This window comes from Colias philodice, chromosome 8, assembly GCF_061535455.1.
Source record: "Colias philodice isolate Cphi_HAF_F1 chromosome 8, ilColPhil1 Martin Lab GWU primary, whole genome shotgun sequence".
Classification (NCBI taxonomy): Eukaryota; Metazoa; Arthropoda; class Insecta; order Lepidoptera; family Pieridae; genus Colias; species Colias philodice.
The window spans coordinates 9,733,077-9,749,827 of record NC_143093.1 but is presented as its reverse complement, the minus strand read 5'-3'; the positions used below and the strand labels follow the sequence as shown (position 1 = coordinate 9,749,827).

At 33.5% G+C, this 16,751-nt stretch overlaps 3 protein-coding genes across 4 annotated transcripts in view; 1 reads left to right on the top strand and 2 right to left on the bottom strand.

Annotated features, from left to right (window-relative positions):
- Nucleotides 1–336, bottom strand: part of LOC149486766 (solute carrier family 23 member 2) — a 43,424-nt gene extending 43,088 nt beyond the window's left edge. For both annotated transcript variants that reach the window (XM_089698490.1, XM_089698491.1), the window contains exon 1: nucleotides 193–336. The gene's annotated coding sequence lies outside the window, so the exon portion shown is untranslated. The remainder of the gene's footprint in view (nucleotides 1–192) is intronic.
- A 1,991-nt stretch (nucleotides 337–2,327) lies between these two features.
- Nucleotides 2,328–5,041, bottom strand: LOC149486765 (uncharacterized). Its single transcript, XM_089698513.1, has 4 exons — nucleotides 4,726–5,041; nucleotides 4,443–4,534; nucleotides 3,750–4,351; nucleotides 2,328–2,905 (listed from the first exon to the last, which is right to left on the bottom strand). The coding sequence occupies exons 1-4, from the start codon at nucleotides 4,856–4,858 to the stop codon at nucleotides 2,830–2,832; spliced, it is 903 nt and encodes a 300-aa protein (XP_089554639.1). The 5' UTR covers nucleotides 4,859–5,041; the 3' UTR covers nucleotides 2,328–2,829.
- Nucleotides 5,042–10,211: 5,170 nt separating this feature from the next.
- Nucleotides 10,212–12,191, top strand: LOC149486764 (uncharacterized). Its single transcript, XM_089698428.1, has 2 exons — nucleotides 10,212–10,685; nucleotides 10,790–12,191. Exons 1-2 carry the CDS (start codon nucleotides 10,568–10,570, stop codon nucleotides 11,524–11,526), a joined length of 855 nt encoding a protein of 284 aa, XP_089554554.1. The 5' UTR covers nucleotides 10,212–10,567; the 3' UTR covers nucleotides 11,527–12,191.
- The last annotated feature ends 4,560 nt before the right edge of the window (nucleotides 12,192–16,751 follow it).

The following is a 16,751-nucleotide window of genomic DNA, read 5'->3' as shown; positions in this document are numbered from 1 at the left end:
CCCTGTATATATAGATGATTTTTTTACGTAGCAGGTAGGTATGTACTGAAGTGGCTCCACGCCAAAACCAGTCGCAAATTTTTCGTTAGATATTTTGATAGTCTGAACTATGAAGTATGAACCCACAAACTCTAAATTCTAATTACCTCTGTATCTTAACTTTTTCAAACATTAAAATAACGTTAAACTTACCACCAAAATATTTTGCTTCCTTAATTAAAACTACCCGCTATCTTTGAATATCTGGCGGAACAATGCATTGGATAAAAATGTTTGACATTTAGAAGCGCGCGCGTCAGTTGAGAGCTAACAAATGACTGCTTGTAATGATTTATATTGAAGTGTATGATATCTTCAATTAATACCGTTCTTGTGAATATCATTGCTTGTAAAACTTAAGAGCGAGCGCGCACGAGCAACTTTGTCTCCGCAACTATTTTGTCTCTCCCACCTATGGGCTAGTATGAAAGTGCGCGCACGTAGCGACGCAACTCCCCATACAAATTGATGGGAGAGACAAAATAGTTGCGGAGACAAAGTTGCTCGTGCGCGCTAGCTCTAATAGTTTTGCGACGTCGTGACTTGTGAGATAATTTATTTACTCGACTGCATTATGATTGTATGTTTCTAGCGTAGGGATTTCTTTTTATTTAGTTACTACCTACTTACTAGATTCTGCTACAGCCTACTATATAAATGAAATTTCACAAATTTGGTTGATTAGAAACTTGTTTTTAAGAAAATATTATTTTTAAAGAAGATACTTCGTATTTTAAAGTACATAGATACACATACTTAGGCGATATTGATATTTTTAATTCACACAGTTTACAAAAATATCCTCAATGATTGATTGAGGATAATATTATGAATTAATTTTTACTTATTAACAATGTTATTAACTGATTATTTTAGGATGTATTGAATTTGAATGTGTTGTTGTGCATGCAGTGCTCATTTTTTATTGGTTGTCCATCATGTTCTACATTTTTTGTGTATTTTTTTATGTATTTTTTATGTAATTTCATCGATGTACGCTGCTAATGAGCCTTAATAAATAAATAAATGATCTCTAGGGTGAATGAAAATTTAATAATGTCAATGACCGTTCTAGACAAATGTTAAGGTTCTTTGTATATTCCGCTCTCATCAAAAAAACACATCCTATTCCATCTACAATAAGGTTATTTGGATACCTATACATGCCTATACAGTATACATACGTATTTAAAGGTTATTTTATTTTTTCAGTAGTGGAAAGGCACATTATTCGTAAGTTGCATGGGTTAGTGTAGGCATTTGTAGGTATACAGGGTGTACCTAATCTTATGATATACATATAAAAAAGCTAATAGAGTCATTGGTGTAATCGTTAAGTGTGCACAGGCGATTATTCCGTAACTATTACAGATATCAAAAAACTTTAACCTGATATCGAAAGTACTTAGTTAACCTAATAATGAGTAAAATGGCCATAATAAATTTTTAAAAATAAAACGAGAAATATCTAAAAAATTAACTTGAAACCCTCCCATACATTTGTATGAGATACGAATATCCAATGTACATTTAATATGAAAGATTTTAGCTTTTTCTTTCTTTTTTTGGTTTTCTGCTTTAATTACTTCGCAAATTTGGAGGGGAGTTCATTTAGAAACTGTAAATAGAGCTCACTTCGAAAATCTGCTATGAATACAAAATGTATGGGAAATAAAATGTATGGGAGCGTTTAATGTAACATTTTTGGATATTTCTCGTTTTATTTTTAAAAATTTATTATGGCCATTTTACTCATTAGGTTAAGTACTTTCGATATCGGGTTAAAGTTTTTTTATATCTGTAATACATAGTTACGGAATAAACGCTTGCGATTACATCCTGTATATGTAACGTAGGTATTTTAAGTTTTTGCTTTCAACCCAGGTATAATGCGATCGTGTACCTACTGGATATTAATTCAGCCTTAGAATACATATACATACACATATAAACAAACAAACAGTAAAGAAAACAACGTTCATTTTAATATTTTAATTGTAAAATAAAATTCCATAAGTCTACCTAGTATACCTATATATTTTTTATACCGCGTCCATGTGAAGCCGGGTCAAGCAGCTAGTCGACTTTGTACAACTACACAATGTTGGAACATAGTTTTGGAACGAAATTCCTTGCAACGACACTTTTGCTATAGCTTATAGATATGGAGTGTTTATATCTTAAATATAGTTTATGTGTTGAAAGAAGCCTTATTTTTGGTTTAAACCTCATTAATACCTCACAGACAGATCACACAAAATTCTAAAAATAAATAATAACAATTTCAATATTTTCAATCGGTTTAATACATCTAACCTGTATTGAATGTGATACATAATATCATGCAAGTTCCTTAGAAAAACAATGCAATATTACATACTTATCTTGGAATAACTTATACATATATGTATATACAATAGGTTTTATCCCGGAAATCCCACGGGAATGGGAACTATGCGGGTTTTTCTTTGACTGCGCGGGCGAAGCCGCGGGCGGAAACCTAGTATCTTATAAGATTATTTATGTGAAGCTGGACATTTAGTGACAAAGTATTTGAGTTTTGGACATAAAACATACTTTTTGATATATTCACAGACAATATAGAATTATACTAGTAATATTACCCAATATAAAAAATAATGTTAGTGAGCCAATTTTTTTTTTTTTTTTTTGGTTTAAGCTTGTCTCAACTTCTCTATCCAATTAATAACTCATATTTTGACTCAATACCTTAACATCACAATATAATATCACATTTACAGTTACATGTAATTTTGTTTAATACCAACACTATTCTGAATTTGATTCATTAACAGTTTCTGGAGATTTCGTGCTAGGCGACACAAGCTCCTCTTTTTCTCGTTTTCTGAAAATAACAATATAAAATATTATATATAAAAAATCATGCTGTTTTTTCCAATAGATGTTTAAAACAATGTTTTAATTATAGTAGATAATATATTTATAATTTCAAAGCAAAATTTTTTATTCATCACAATAATAAAACTTTAATGTAGGTAAACCGTAAGACATGAATAATTAACATAAAATTAATTGCACGCCTAATAAGCGAAGCGTTGAGGTGGGTACTACTGTCACTTCGCGCAAAACATCTGATTTTTCAAACTTAAAATGTCTTTATGTATCATACATTGCACTTGTAAGATAATACATACACACACATATTAAGAAAAAACACTATTTTTAACGTTCATGATATTTTTGATGTCATTTTTGTTATTTAAACTAGTTAAAAAACAGTTTAAAAAAGTTCTGTCTTGGACGTCCGTGTGTCTGTATGTGCGGATCCTTTTTCTTGTTAACACGATAGCGACCGAAATACTTTACTAATCGAGTCTTTTTTTTTCTCTTACGCTTGAGTATGCTCAGGAATAGAACCCTTTCATTTTTCAGGGTCTGATTCGATGTGGTTTAATTGTTATTAAATAAACAAAAATAATAATTAATAAATATTTATTAAAAAAAAAATTATGAGGCGTGCACTTTTGGATTTTCCAAATTATTGTATAATATTGTAATGCAGAAAACTATTATCTAAAACAATTTGATGATCTATAGGCAGAATTTAAACTTCCTTTTAACCCATTGAGCCCCAAGCGGCCCTATCGGTCCCAGACACAATAGATTTTCTATTGTGTCTGTGGTTCCAGGGACTGAGTTATTAAGGAAATAAAAGACTAGTAGAATACCTTTTTTCTTCAATTTCCGTCATCGTCCTCTTTGCTTTTGTCCAAATATCTTCTTTTATTGCCTGCCTTGTTTTACTTCTCTCAATATATTTTTCATAATATTCATTAGCTTTTGAGGATGGTACAAATACTTGTGTGCTAGTATCATTTTCTGTTTTATTTTGAACTGGCGTACGAATCTTCCTTTTAAACATAGACGCACTATCAGAAGTAGGTATCTTCTTTCTAAACATATTCGCCGGTGATGTTAATCTATTTTCATTTCTTGGCAACCAAGTCCCTTTATCTTGTGTAATTTCCTCATTTTTCAGCACAAAATCAGTTGGCTTTAATAATTTCATGTTTTTATGGTCTGTACTATCTGCCTCATTTTGTTCTATGCAATTTTGGTCACCATAAGTTTCAATCAGTGACACAATTGCCGCGTTTCTATTTCTTTTCTTTTGAGGCGTTATTTTGGGAGTTTCTTGCCTGCTTTCTTGTCCTGGTTCATGGTCACCAGAAGGACCAGGTAGAGGTTCATGCGATTTTATATTCAGCTTACTTATTTCAATAACACTATTGTTATTTTCTAGATCAGGACTTACATTTGCATTACGAACCTGAAATCAATGTATAAAATTAAAAAAAATAACTGCAGGCATCAATACCTATACAAAAAAGTGTAATATATATAATATAATTATTAATTACCACTTCCAGAAGTTGCTGTATCATTCCAATATCTGGTCCATTGCTGAAGTCCCCATTAGCCATGCAATCTTTGTAAAATTCTTCTTCAGTATCTAAAATATTTGCAATTGGAATTAATATAAGATCGCGTAAAAATCTTAACCTAATTCAAGTCTCATAAGTTGTGAACATTCAAGCTGTGTACTCCTAGCTACTCTCCATTATCAATAATCACTATAATGTAAAAAAAAACAATTCTATAATTTGCTGTCATAACTATTCACATTTGTAACGTTGTCCATACCTTCCTCCCAAACTTCTCTTGGTGGTTTTTCATCGTACGATAAAGGATTCTCAATATCAACAGGTACTACACTTCCTTGTGCGTAAGCCAAATCTTGTAAAATAGCCATTTTGTTCGTCCATCGAGCTGACATTGCTAAAGTCTGTTAAAATACAAGACCAAGACAAATTTTTCACAATCACTACGAAAATGAAGGTAGATTCCTTAAAATAAAAATATATATTTGGTAGAAATGGACATATGTTTGAATTTTTTACATTATTTTTTAAAACGTCAAAAAGTAAGCAATTTCGTCGATTGTAAAATGACATGTGTCAAGTAAGTGAAGTAAGTTAAGCAATCTCATTGAAATTGAGTCTTTGCTCCGAGAATTGAGTTGACGGTCTTGACTTCTAAACAAAGGCGAAAATGGCAACTCCTTAAGTTATAAACAGACGTTCGAATTTGGTACGGACCGCACCGTGACCTTGGTGCGCTCCGGACCATATTCGATCATATTGTGTACAGTGGTCCGCCGGACATAATTATTATTATTGACGGTACGGTTGGTTCGATGGTTTTTTCTTCCGAACTTGGTGCGGACCGTACCAAATTCGCGCGTGTGGACGGGCGATCGCACCGGACAGCGCATTAGTCATAGACTATATACATTATTACAGCTTTAGTCACAGTTCTACCGCCAAACAAAACGGACGTCGGTCGATCGTTATCAATGGCGATGGCGTCGGATGACGTGGCTAATACTGAAAAAAGATTAATAATATAAATTTTAGAACTCTACAAAGATTTATGAAATGACTGCATATGTCTGAATGAATCCCTGTCTTTTAAATATAATTTTGCCCATTCTTTTCTCTTCGTTTTCTTCTTTTCAATGGTTGTAACTTGTACTTGTACTTGTACCAAAAGAAGCCTTGAACTGAGGTCTACATGTGAAAAAAATACAACATTCTAACCACGAATTTATTACAAGAAATAGATTTTCAAAGAATTCGGTTTGTCTTTTAATGAGATTACTATGATCAATGCTCGAAATATTCACAAAAAAAGGAAATTAATTTGTATTAATTTGATATTATTGAATTGTCTTATAAATCTAAGATATGTTTTTTGTTCAGTTAATCTTCTTATATATAAAAATGAATCGCAAAATGTGTTGGTAAGCGCATAACTCGAGAACGGCAGAACCGATTTCGATAATTCTTTTTTTATTATATTCCTTGAAGTACGAGGATGGTTCTTATGTAGAGAAAACGTAAACATGTACCACGGGCGAAGCCGGGGCGGATCGCTAGTTTATTACATATAAGGATTAAGTACCTACCTATAATAATATATTGAAATATCGACTATAACTAACGACTAAAACATAAACAAAAACTTGGTAATAGATAGATGATAATATATATAATTTTGTTTACTAGGGACAACCCTGACATTCTTTGAAAATCTATATCTCGTAATAACTTCGTGGCTAGAATGTGGTATTTTTGTCACATGTAGAACTCAGTTCGAGGTTTCTTTTGGTACTAAATAGAGCTTCTACTAACGCCTGCATATAATATAAAAAAATAAAAACGAAAATCAGTAAAAATTACAATACTTTCGCCTCTATCGACAATATCGAAAATTTCAAAAAGGGATAATTTGCGCCTTTAATCATTTCATATATTAGCAACATAATAAATTATCTAGTGTATCTATTTTTTTTATACGAATTTATTTAGCTCAGTCGGCCGCGAAAATTCCAATATTTTAAATGTTTTTTTAAAAATCGTAAATTTAATCGTAATTTTTAAACAAATAATATTTTCTTTGTGCGGCACGGATAGCCGAAACCGATTGAATATTGAAACTGTAAAGGCGAAGCTGCAAATTAATTAAACGTAATTTTAAATTATCGTGCAAAGATTTTTATACATTATCTTTATTCTTTAGAAAATGAAGAGCTATTAAAAGCTGTTTCTTCCAACAGCAAATATAAATGCCAAAAAAAATTTTTCTCTATTTAACATTGCTGTTTTAATTATCTCCCGTAAAAAATAACTAAAACTCGTATTTTTGATGCTGTTAACCCTTAAATCAAATACTGGCAACCCAAGGTGCGGTGCGGTCGTGTGGCGAGTCAATCGCACCGCACGAGTACGGTGGTCCGGTCGCACCAGTTCGAACGTCTGTTTATAACTTTAGATCAAAATATTTTGTTGTTGTAATAGTTTGTGTATGTGTCACGGCTAAAGGTAGGTGAGAACATAAACTTAAGATTAGCCGGCTAAACTTAGGTTTATTTTCGACGAGGTGTTAATGTTAGTTTGTTCTATCTTTAGCCGGCTAAACTTAAGTGTAACCGCAGGCCCGTGGCTAAAAATGTCGGGGTGGGTAGATATGGTTAGCGCCGGGCCGGTGGAGGGCTTGAGGGGCCCGCACAGTGCCAGAAAACACTCGCCCTGTTCCTTACATGTATTATAGTAACCAAATCTACCCACCCCGACTCAGGGCAGAAAGCTGGTGGCTAGGTTAGGTTAGGTTAGAACTCTTAAGACCCGCACGAGCCGAGCGAGCGCAGCGAGCGTGCTGCGGCAGCAGCCGGCGAAGTGCCAGAAAACACTCGCCCTGTTCCTTACATGTATTATAGTAACCAAATCTACCCACCCCGACATTTTTAGCCACGGGCCTGCGGTTACACTTAAGTTTAGCCGGCTAAAGATAGAACAAACTAACATTAACACCTCGTCGAAAATAAACCTAAGTTTAGCCGGCTAATCTTAAGTTTATGTTCTCACCTACCTTTAGCCGTAACATATGTACAACTTCTTCTTATATTACACAATAGGTTATAGGTAAACTGAGCTTGACCGGTATGCCGACTGGTGACCGCGAGACTTCTTGCTTACCCGCTGCCAAGCTGCTCAAACACAGGTCGGTTGAGTCTTCGCAAAATGCGAAAAGGTTTAAAATTTCTAAGTCGGGGTCTCCTATACTGTGCCCCAAATACATAAACAGGACGATTCGACCTCACAATGACCCGCCCGTATTCACAGGCGGCGCCAGAGGACGAATCGTACTGAACAACATTCCCCACACGGGGAATGTACTAACCTCATGCTAAAGCATGTCTGGCTCATTTCATACAAAACAAAATTAATGCCATCCACTACCGAAAGATGCCGCTAAGTGCATAATTTTAACCAGCAAAAAATAAAATTAGATTAAATTGCAATTTCATTATTTTTTATAATTTTTTACTACCTATTTATTTATTTTTCAACGTCATCAAACGTCATGAAACTACTATAAACAAGTTAAGGCGGAAACCTTACCCCTCGTTTTCACCAAAGCATAATACATGTATTTTACAAATTTGATGCAATATTTTCGTTTCTCATTGACATGTGTAAAACATGTTGTATACAAAATTAGATACATGTAGGATAACTTATATGAAACTTGTTGGTTGAAAACTTCTAGTTGCCTACATGTTTATGATCTCTTGTTTTTGTTGTTGCAATACTTGTAGAATTCGAGACAAATTCAGTCGTACCTACATTTATAAAAAAAAACTTTTGTGAAATGTATGTATGTTGAAAACTTTATCCAACAAACATGGATAAAGTTTAAAACTTGTTTGTTACTAGTATTATACAGAAATTGCAATAAAATAAACAATACTTATCTAAACCACGACTGTATTTTGTAGGTGAGAACGCTATCAATGGATCAGACAAGTTCTAACATGTCACAGACTTCAGTGTAAACGCAAATGTGTTTTATACTTGTATAATTACTTGTTGGCTACAAAGTGTGAACGAAAGAATGTTTGAGACAGTCTCAATACATATATAAAACAAATAATTATGTTTTGAAAAGTATTCTACAAGTTTTGTATCAAATTAGTATTTAACTTGTTTCTTGGTGAAAACGAGGGGTTAGATTACAAAATAAAAGACAGATGGAGCGATGCCGAACTAAACCGAATTATTTATCGTCATTTCCATAAAGTTATGTGTGCTGTCATTTCGCCGTTGCACTGTACGAACACGGTGCTTCTGTGTGCGTGTTATGTTACCAGATAATGAAAAATTTCCCAAATTTTTGCCCGACTACAGAAGAAAGAGGGTTATGTTTTTCGAGTGTAGGTATGTATGTATAATATTTCTTTGACACGCCCTGCAGTATAAACTGTTGGATCGATTTTGAGTTGTGACTTGTGAGGTGTCATTGCAATCATCTGAATTATGAAGGTAGCTGTGGTGGTAGTGACGTAGGCTACATAAATTATTAGCAGTCATATTTTAATTTTTATTTTAATATAAATTCGGGGTTTTGATATTATTTTATAATATTGTAAAAATTATTTTGTTACATAAAGCACCTATCTACTAAAGTTATACATGGACAAAATAATTTTATTCAATTTTTATTAAATAAATTACATTAAATTTATTAAATAAATTACATTAAAAAAAGTTTTTATTTTTCAAAACATATGAATGCGAATAGCGGTAGTTTTTAGTCGAGAATGCGGGACATTTTATTTTCATCATATCCATCATGGAGTTCTCATGAATTAAATCGCAAGCGAAAACGACGCTTTTTATAAAAGTAACAAAAAAAAGTATAATGCTTTTTAAAATAATCTAATAATGACCATGAACTTTTATTGCACTATACAAATAATCACATTCACGATCGAAAAATCCAACAGCACTACCCCGAATATCTTTTAACCATTTTACCCCTAAAAATGGCAAATTCATTTTCAAAATACTGGCAGCATACGTTGAAGTTTTGAATTCCTTCGTATTTGTAAAATTATTATTTGTATACAAAATTAAATAAGCCAAATAATCTACAGAAAATCTGTAAAACGATGTTTTATCTTTTTGTTTGTTTTCGGGAACAAGTTTTACAGCGTTTTAATATCACAAGACAGCATTTTTTTACTAAAATATCAAACCCCTTTTGACGTATTGCATGACACTAGAATCGCTATAGCACTAGCGGAGGAACGTATTCGTTTTTGATTTGGTATTTTCTTTGACAAGGGCGATAAATGATTGACATGCTCCATCTGTATTTTATTTTGTAATCATTCTCCTCCGATTTGGCGATGCTAAACGATCAATATAGATGGCACTACAGACGTTTTTACTGTTTTTACCATTTACGTTTTTAATAGTCTCATTCAAAGGTGCATTCATGCAGTGGCATTAATTTTTTTTTGTAATTATATAAAAAAACAATTAAAACGAGCAACAACACAAACAAGTCATTTTTTTCTTAGTTTAATCAAATACTTTCTATATTTCTGAAAATCATCCCTCCCAGGCATTGCAGATAATATTATTATATATACAACCGAAAACAAGCAACGATTTTTTGGGAGGAATTTAAAATTTGTTGTAGGTCACACTGAACCGGCCTGACAGGCGACAGCTGACAGCAAAGAGGTAATAAAAGCTGACAGATACAGATTGCGTTTCGCGGTTCGCCCATAGCAAAGCCCGTAGGTTTCGCCGTTCGCGTGTGGTTTCGCGCGTTGTTGTGTTGTTCACAGGACACAGAGCAAGTAATATTGTTCACAGAGCAAGTAATAACTAATATATATTGTTGGAATTGTTTGTTTCGGTTTGGTTGGTGTGTTGTTTCTTGTGCGCTGTTTTTTGGATGATCCCAATTTCTCAATTGACTACGACCCCTGCTTCGTCTTTTGGACTCCGTGACTGCTTTCCTACGATTTGGCCTATACTTCTGGACCTCGGTTTGCGAGATTGACGACTTTTGCTGTGCACCCGGACTCTGTGAACTGCCTTATGTTTGGAATCTGTCTGCATTGAAAACCATGGCGCCTGGGCGTAAATGTACCTACTTTGGCTGTAATAACACCAGTTATGATTTTTCAATGTTCCGGTTCCCTATAAAAGATAAAAGTCGACTGAAACTATGGCTTGAAAATGCTGGTACGTATATTTCTACTATACTTAATTATGTATATTAAAAAATTTATTTCTTTTCCCACTGTAACCTTATTCAACAGGTGATTAAAAACCCTTTTATATTGCAGGAAACATGAATTTAAGCCACTTGACAGACGATGAGCTATATAACAGATATATCTGTGAAGTCCATTTTGAGCGTTGTGATATAAAAAAGAACACAGCGTTTCGACCAGTACTGGAAAAAACAGCTGTACCAAAATGTGCTATATCACCAGAACATATAAAAGTTGAAACACCTGAAGAAGAGTCCAGCAATGAAAGAAAATTACAGTCTGGAGAAGGGAACATTAATAACTCAGGCCCCGGAACCACAGACACAATAGAAAATCTATTGTGTCGTGGACCAATCGGGCCGCTTGGGTCTCAATGGGTTAATAAACCAACAGATCCAGAGAACAATTTTAGTATGCCTAGAAAAACCAAGGATCTTTGTTTGTCTGAGTCTCAGCAAAAAACCATTCTTAAACTTAAAGAAAGCATGACATATTATGTAAAGAAAATAAAAAGTAACAATATAATTATTAAAAGAATGAAAAATAAAATGTCAGGAAAAAAATTTATAGATATAGACAATTTTGAATACAAAAGTGAGAATGCTAAAATCTTTACAAAAATGCAGCTGAGAAAACGACAAATAAAATGGAAAACTTCTGAAAAAAATTTCTGCTTGTCCTTATATTATAAGTCCCCATCAATGTACAGGCATCTTATAAAGATAGGTCTTATTTTGGCCCCGCTAAGTACAATTAAAAGGTGGAAGCGAAGAAATAGCTCCTTCCCTGATGTACCAAACTTGTTATGAAAATGTGAAAATAAAACTTGAACATGCTTCAATTAAAGAGAAGTGAATTTAGTTTACACACATTCACGCTCGCCTAACTTCGTTTTCCTCGGCAACGTTTTGACGGACGCTGTCAAAGCGTTGGTTCACCGGTGTTTGACCCACGCTGGTGAAAACAATTTTTGATTATCTATGTTGAGATTGGAACTGGGTGTAATAATAATTATTATTTTTATATAAGAGGTACCTAACAGAGACCGATTATTCTTCTAAGTACAAATACCAATCCAAAGTATTAAAGACTCTTTAATAAAGAGAAAGATCTCAAAATACCAATACTTAGTATTTAAAGTAAAAGTAACAATTACTGATTTGATTTAGATGACTGATTTTACTGAGAACTTAATTTGAAAAAATAATAATAATTATAATTGTTATCTACACTAATATTATAAAGAGGAAAACTTTGTTTGTTTGATTGTAATGAACAGGCTCATAAACTACTGGCCCGATTTTGACGAAATTTGGCACAGATAATCTTTAGACCCTGAGAAAGAACGTAGGCTACCTTTTGTTGCGAAATATGTACCACGGGCGAAGCCGGGGCGGACGGACCGCTAGTTATTAATATTTTAAAGATATTTTTTTATTATTTTATATTAAATAAATGATTACAACAAATTTAATATACTGTGTTTTCATTTCATGCCCTAATTAAGGCAAAATAATAGGTAAAATGCACAAAAGTTCAGTATTTTTAGAAATTTCATACATGACCACGTGAGTTTCGGTTTCGGTTTCGGCCTGGAAACCAGTTTCGGTCGGACACTACAAAAATTCTTCTTCCTTCTCATTTAAACCCAAACTCATTTAAAAAATGAAAGTTAAGCTGGCAACACAATAGTGCTTAGCCAATCGATTTAAAAAATGAAACTGCTGAAACTGGGATACAGTTTATTCATACTTACAGACTAAATCAGGACCTAATAGGAATTGAGATTGTATGGTCATTTCGGCTTGTATGGCCTTTAGAGGACAAAAACAGGAATTATAATTTATTTATTTTATTTATTTAATTTCCTACTTTGCTATGGCTATCTTGGGAAAAAATGTTTTGAAAAATACAGGTGCCCTGTGTGAAAATATTTTATTTAAGAAGAATGAAATAATAAACGATAAGAAACAACTTTTAATCCTGAACAAAAATTACAGCATATTTGAGATTTCTTTAAAAACACCCAGTGATTGTCTATATAACATAGTGAAACAAGGATTGAACATTTTCAGCAAAGTGTTTTCAACCTTAAAGCATAAACACGGCACACAATAAAATATGTGCCGTGTGAAGAGTGTGAAGAACATTTACTTTTTATTAAGTATAGAAAAACTAATAATTATAAAAATTGATTATTCTAATTCCGAAAAGCGCAACATTAAAGAACAATCTTTTATTAAAAAGTTTTGAGATTTAAACCGTAGAAAAGGTTTTGAATGATCTTTTGCGTTTTTTTTCTTTATGCGCCTAAAATTAAATATTTCGACATCGATTCCCGTAAAAATGAAGCATTTTCCCGCTATAAAAAGTAGGTTATGTAGGTAGGTATAATTTTTGTCTAGTACCTACCTAAGTAATACCACAGACTACTAATACATATTAAGTGAAAATTTTGAAAAAATTCTTTTCTTTAGGAAATATTTAGCATTAATTAAGTACCTTGTCTTGTCATTCATTTATTTACTTGGTAATAATCATTCGAATACTTGTTTTATAGCTATCTTTTCCCTTGTCCTTTCCAGGTACCAAATCTAAATTAGTTCATTTTTGCAGTAGGTAGTTAACAGACAAGGCCATATGTGAGGTGAGATTGCCAAATATGGGACATCTGTAGAAATAAATAATCCACAAGGAAGAATAATAATGCAATTAAATGTTCGAACTAACGTAATTTATTGAAGAACAAACGTTAATGTGTATTTATGGACTAATGATAAGGAACAATATTAAGTAATAAATTTCATTGAGGGGGCTAACCAAACGGTCAATATGTTTTTAATTACTTTTAAATAAACAATTAAGGAACAAACAATTATTTATATCGAACAATCAAATGGCGCTCTACTTGGGCAAATTCATAGCGCAACTTTTTTTGTATGGAATTGGACCGTCTAGTATATTATTATTAGTCTGTGGTTTTAGCAATACATAATTTAAAATGGAATAAAATTCCAAAATATAATTCAATGTTTTTATTCAATTAAATTTTTGTATATTCCTTCACTGCTTCCTTATCTTTTATTAAAATATCGTCTATCGATTTAAACTTTGTTACGAAGTTAAGCATTGTCTAAAGTTTTTTGTCATAAGACAGAAATAGTCTTAGGGCGGCCGTACACGGACCGCTTCAAGACTGCTTGAGACCGACGGCTCGAGCAGTCATGCGTAGTGCGTACGGCGGTGAAAGAATGTCTATAATTAACCGCGAAGTCGCGTCTTCAAGCCGTCGGTCCTAACTGCTTGAAGCGGTCCATATACGGCCGCCCTTATTCATTTAAATGCCAATCAACATTTCAATATATTATGTTAACCACTTTCCTAAAAAATTAAAACTTAAAACATTTTATTTGTTCACTTTAAGATCTGTCAAATGATGCCACATTATGGCACTACAAATTCTGAAAACATATATACTAGCGGTCCGCCCCGGCTTCGCCCGTGGTACCTACATGTTTAAACTATTCTATCTCTCAAGTTAGATCGAACTGCACATGGTGTGCGAATTTTATTATAATCGGTTAAGTGGTTTAGGAGTCCATTGAGGACAAACATTGTGACACGAGATTTATATATATGTATTAAGATATATATAGTGTTTACAGATTGATTACAATATTATTAAAACAAAATGCTTTTAGATATGTTTTGATTATTTCATAGTCATCTTTATTATTACCAATACATAAATATTCAAGTCAACATTTTCATTCATTTTAATGCTATAAATCCATAAGCTTATTGGGTATTTTCTAGGGTCTTAACTATTCTAAAGTCAAACATTTATTTATTCAATTACACTTCTTCTAGAAGCACTTTTGAATCGTCATTACATATTATTTTTAACATTTACCACCGATTCGGAAAGATCTACGGAGAAGAACCGGCAAGAAACTCCATAATAATTGCTCTTTTAAATCATGTCAGTATTACAATTAAAATTATACAAGATATGTAACAGCGTAGGTATATATTTTCAAAATATGCCAAAGAACTAAACTAATGCAAAACAGGGTCGTCAGAGTCAGGGAAGTCGACCAATTCCCAGAGTGTATAGTGTACCTTGTTTCGACTGATACTCTACTACAGGGTGTCCCAAAAAGTCCATATACTTGTGGGGGCTTGTTATGTGCGGGTGGGTGTAATAAAAGATGAAATAACTACGCAAAGGTTATATTTCGTTAATTACATATATTTATTCGGTATGTAATTAATATTCGACCTAATGCGACCAACCCGCGTCCCGACAAGCCCTTAACTGTTTGTGCATAGCGCACGAACTGTTTATATATGAGTTACCGTGTGAACTTTCTTAGCGTTACACTTGAAATTCGATAACTCATAAATTGGCTTGTCGTCGCTACATCATTCCCCCCTTAAAAAATAAAAAGGGTATACAAGTAAAAAAACTTACAATTAAACTAAACAATAAACAGATGGGTGTATATAAAGTGTCGCTATATAAGGTTACAAAATGTTTACAATATAAAGTATAAAAAATGTTCACAATATAAATCAATCAATACGTATCGTATACAAGTGGTTAACAGTTAACACCTAATTTCGTTAAACTATTTATGTTATTACAAAAACTCGGTTGGGTCTTCTAAGTGGCGTGCGATAATTGTTACATACTGAAGCTGTGAGGTAGAGGACCTAGAGGGCTATCCGAATCACCCCCATGTATGTCATGCGATTTATCGTATTTTCGGAGTTATGCCGTTTTTTTCAATTTTTCACCTATCACCGAGTATGATGAGATTTTTATTCAAGGTGACGTTAATTATTGCGGTAGATGCTTTTAGAGTTAGTTTTATTCTATTCAAAGATCTAACGATACGATAGTAAATTTTACTGTACTAAATTGGCCCATCCATCAGCTTAGCACACAACAAAATCAAGCATCTACCGCAATAATTAAAGTCATAAATAAAAATCTCATGGGGGTGATTCGGATAGCCCTTTAGGTCATCTACCTCCCAGCTTCAGTATATCAATACTTTTTGGGACATCCTGTATAACATACACAACTACTATCTTAATCTAACCGTTTCGGGATATTCGAACGTTTCATGCAAAGTTCCCAATTTTCGACTATGAGCTTAGATAATTTGAAATGTGTTATTCTTATTATTACTATTGTACAATTTTGACATGAAACTCAAACTCAAACATTTATTTATTCAATTAGACTTCTTCTAGAAGCACTTTTGAAACGTCATTAAGTACATATTTTTATCATTTACCACAGATTCGGAAAGCAGTATCTACGGAGAAAAATCGGCAAGAAACTACATAGTTGCTCTTTTTAAGCATGTCAGATTTACAATTTTACAAATTATATGCAGAATAAGATGCTTTAAGGGTGCCTTTCTACCAGCGATGTGCTATGTAGATATGCTTCAACTACAAACCACACACATATGTGCCACAGCTACGTAGCATAGCGCATCTCTGGTGGAAAAGCGCCCTAAGGCGCGGGACAGATACAAGCGGCGCGGCGCGCATCGGGCGCACTGCGGGCGCGCTTCGGGCGCACTGCCGGCGTGCATCGGGTGCGCTATTGGCATTTGTATGAAATAACTTTGGAAAGGCGGCGCAACCGTGGCACAACCGTGGCGTGCCGTCTCGACGCCTTTCCAAAATTCTTTCATACAAAATGTATAAGAAGGACGTGGTGCAAAACAGATTCAAGAGGTGTGCTTATGGCACGCCCGCGCCCGCGCCGCTTGTGTTTGACCTGCGCCTAACACATCTTTTTCTCAAGAAACATGAAATACTAACTGATTATTAATTCCTCAAAGTCTTAGTGTAATGTACATCATTGAAATATGTATATCCGTGACACTTATCTATCACAAGTATTTAAAATACAAGTAAAAATAATTTAACTACTTAACTAGTTAAAATTTGTTCGACAAAAGTCTCAATTGCACAAATTTCTGACAGTACATAAAACCCTTAGATCATTAAG

Bases quoted from the DNA above. Each gene is read 5' to 3' on its own strand.
- LOC149486765 (XM_089698513.1), bottom strand. From the start codon at position 4,858: ATGTCAGCTCGATGGACGAACAAAATGGCTATTTTACAAGATTTGGCT. The intron at 4,535-4,725 runs GTATGGACAACG...CAAATATTTTAG, and splicing joins AAGAGAAGTTTGGGAGGAAG to ATACTGAAGAAGAATTTTAC. The intron at 2,906-3,749 runs GTATTCTACTAG...TGTTATTTTCAG, and splicing joins ACGGAAATTGAAGAAAAAAG to AAAACGAGAAAAAGAGGAGC.
- LOC149486764 (XM_089698428.1), top strand. From the start codon at position 10,568: ATGGCGCCTGGGCGTAAATGTACCTACTTTGGCTGTAATAACACCAGT. The intron at 10,686-10,789 runs GTACGTATATTT...TTTATATTGCAG, and splicing joins ACTATGGCTTGAAAATGCTG to GAAACATGAATTTAAGCCAC.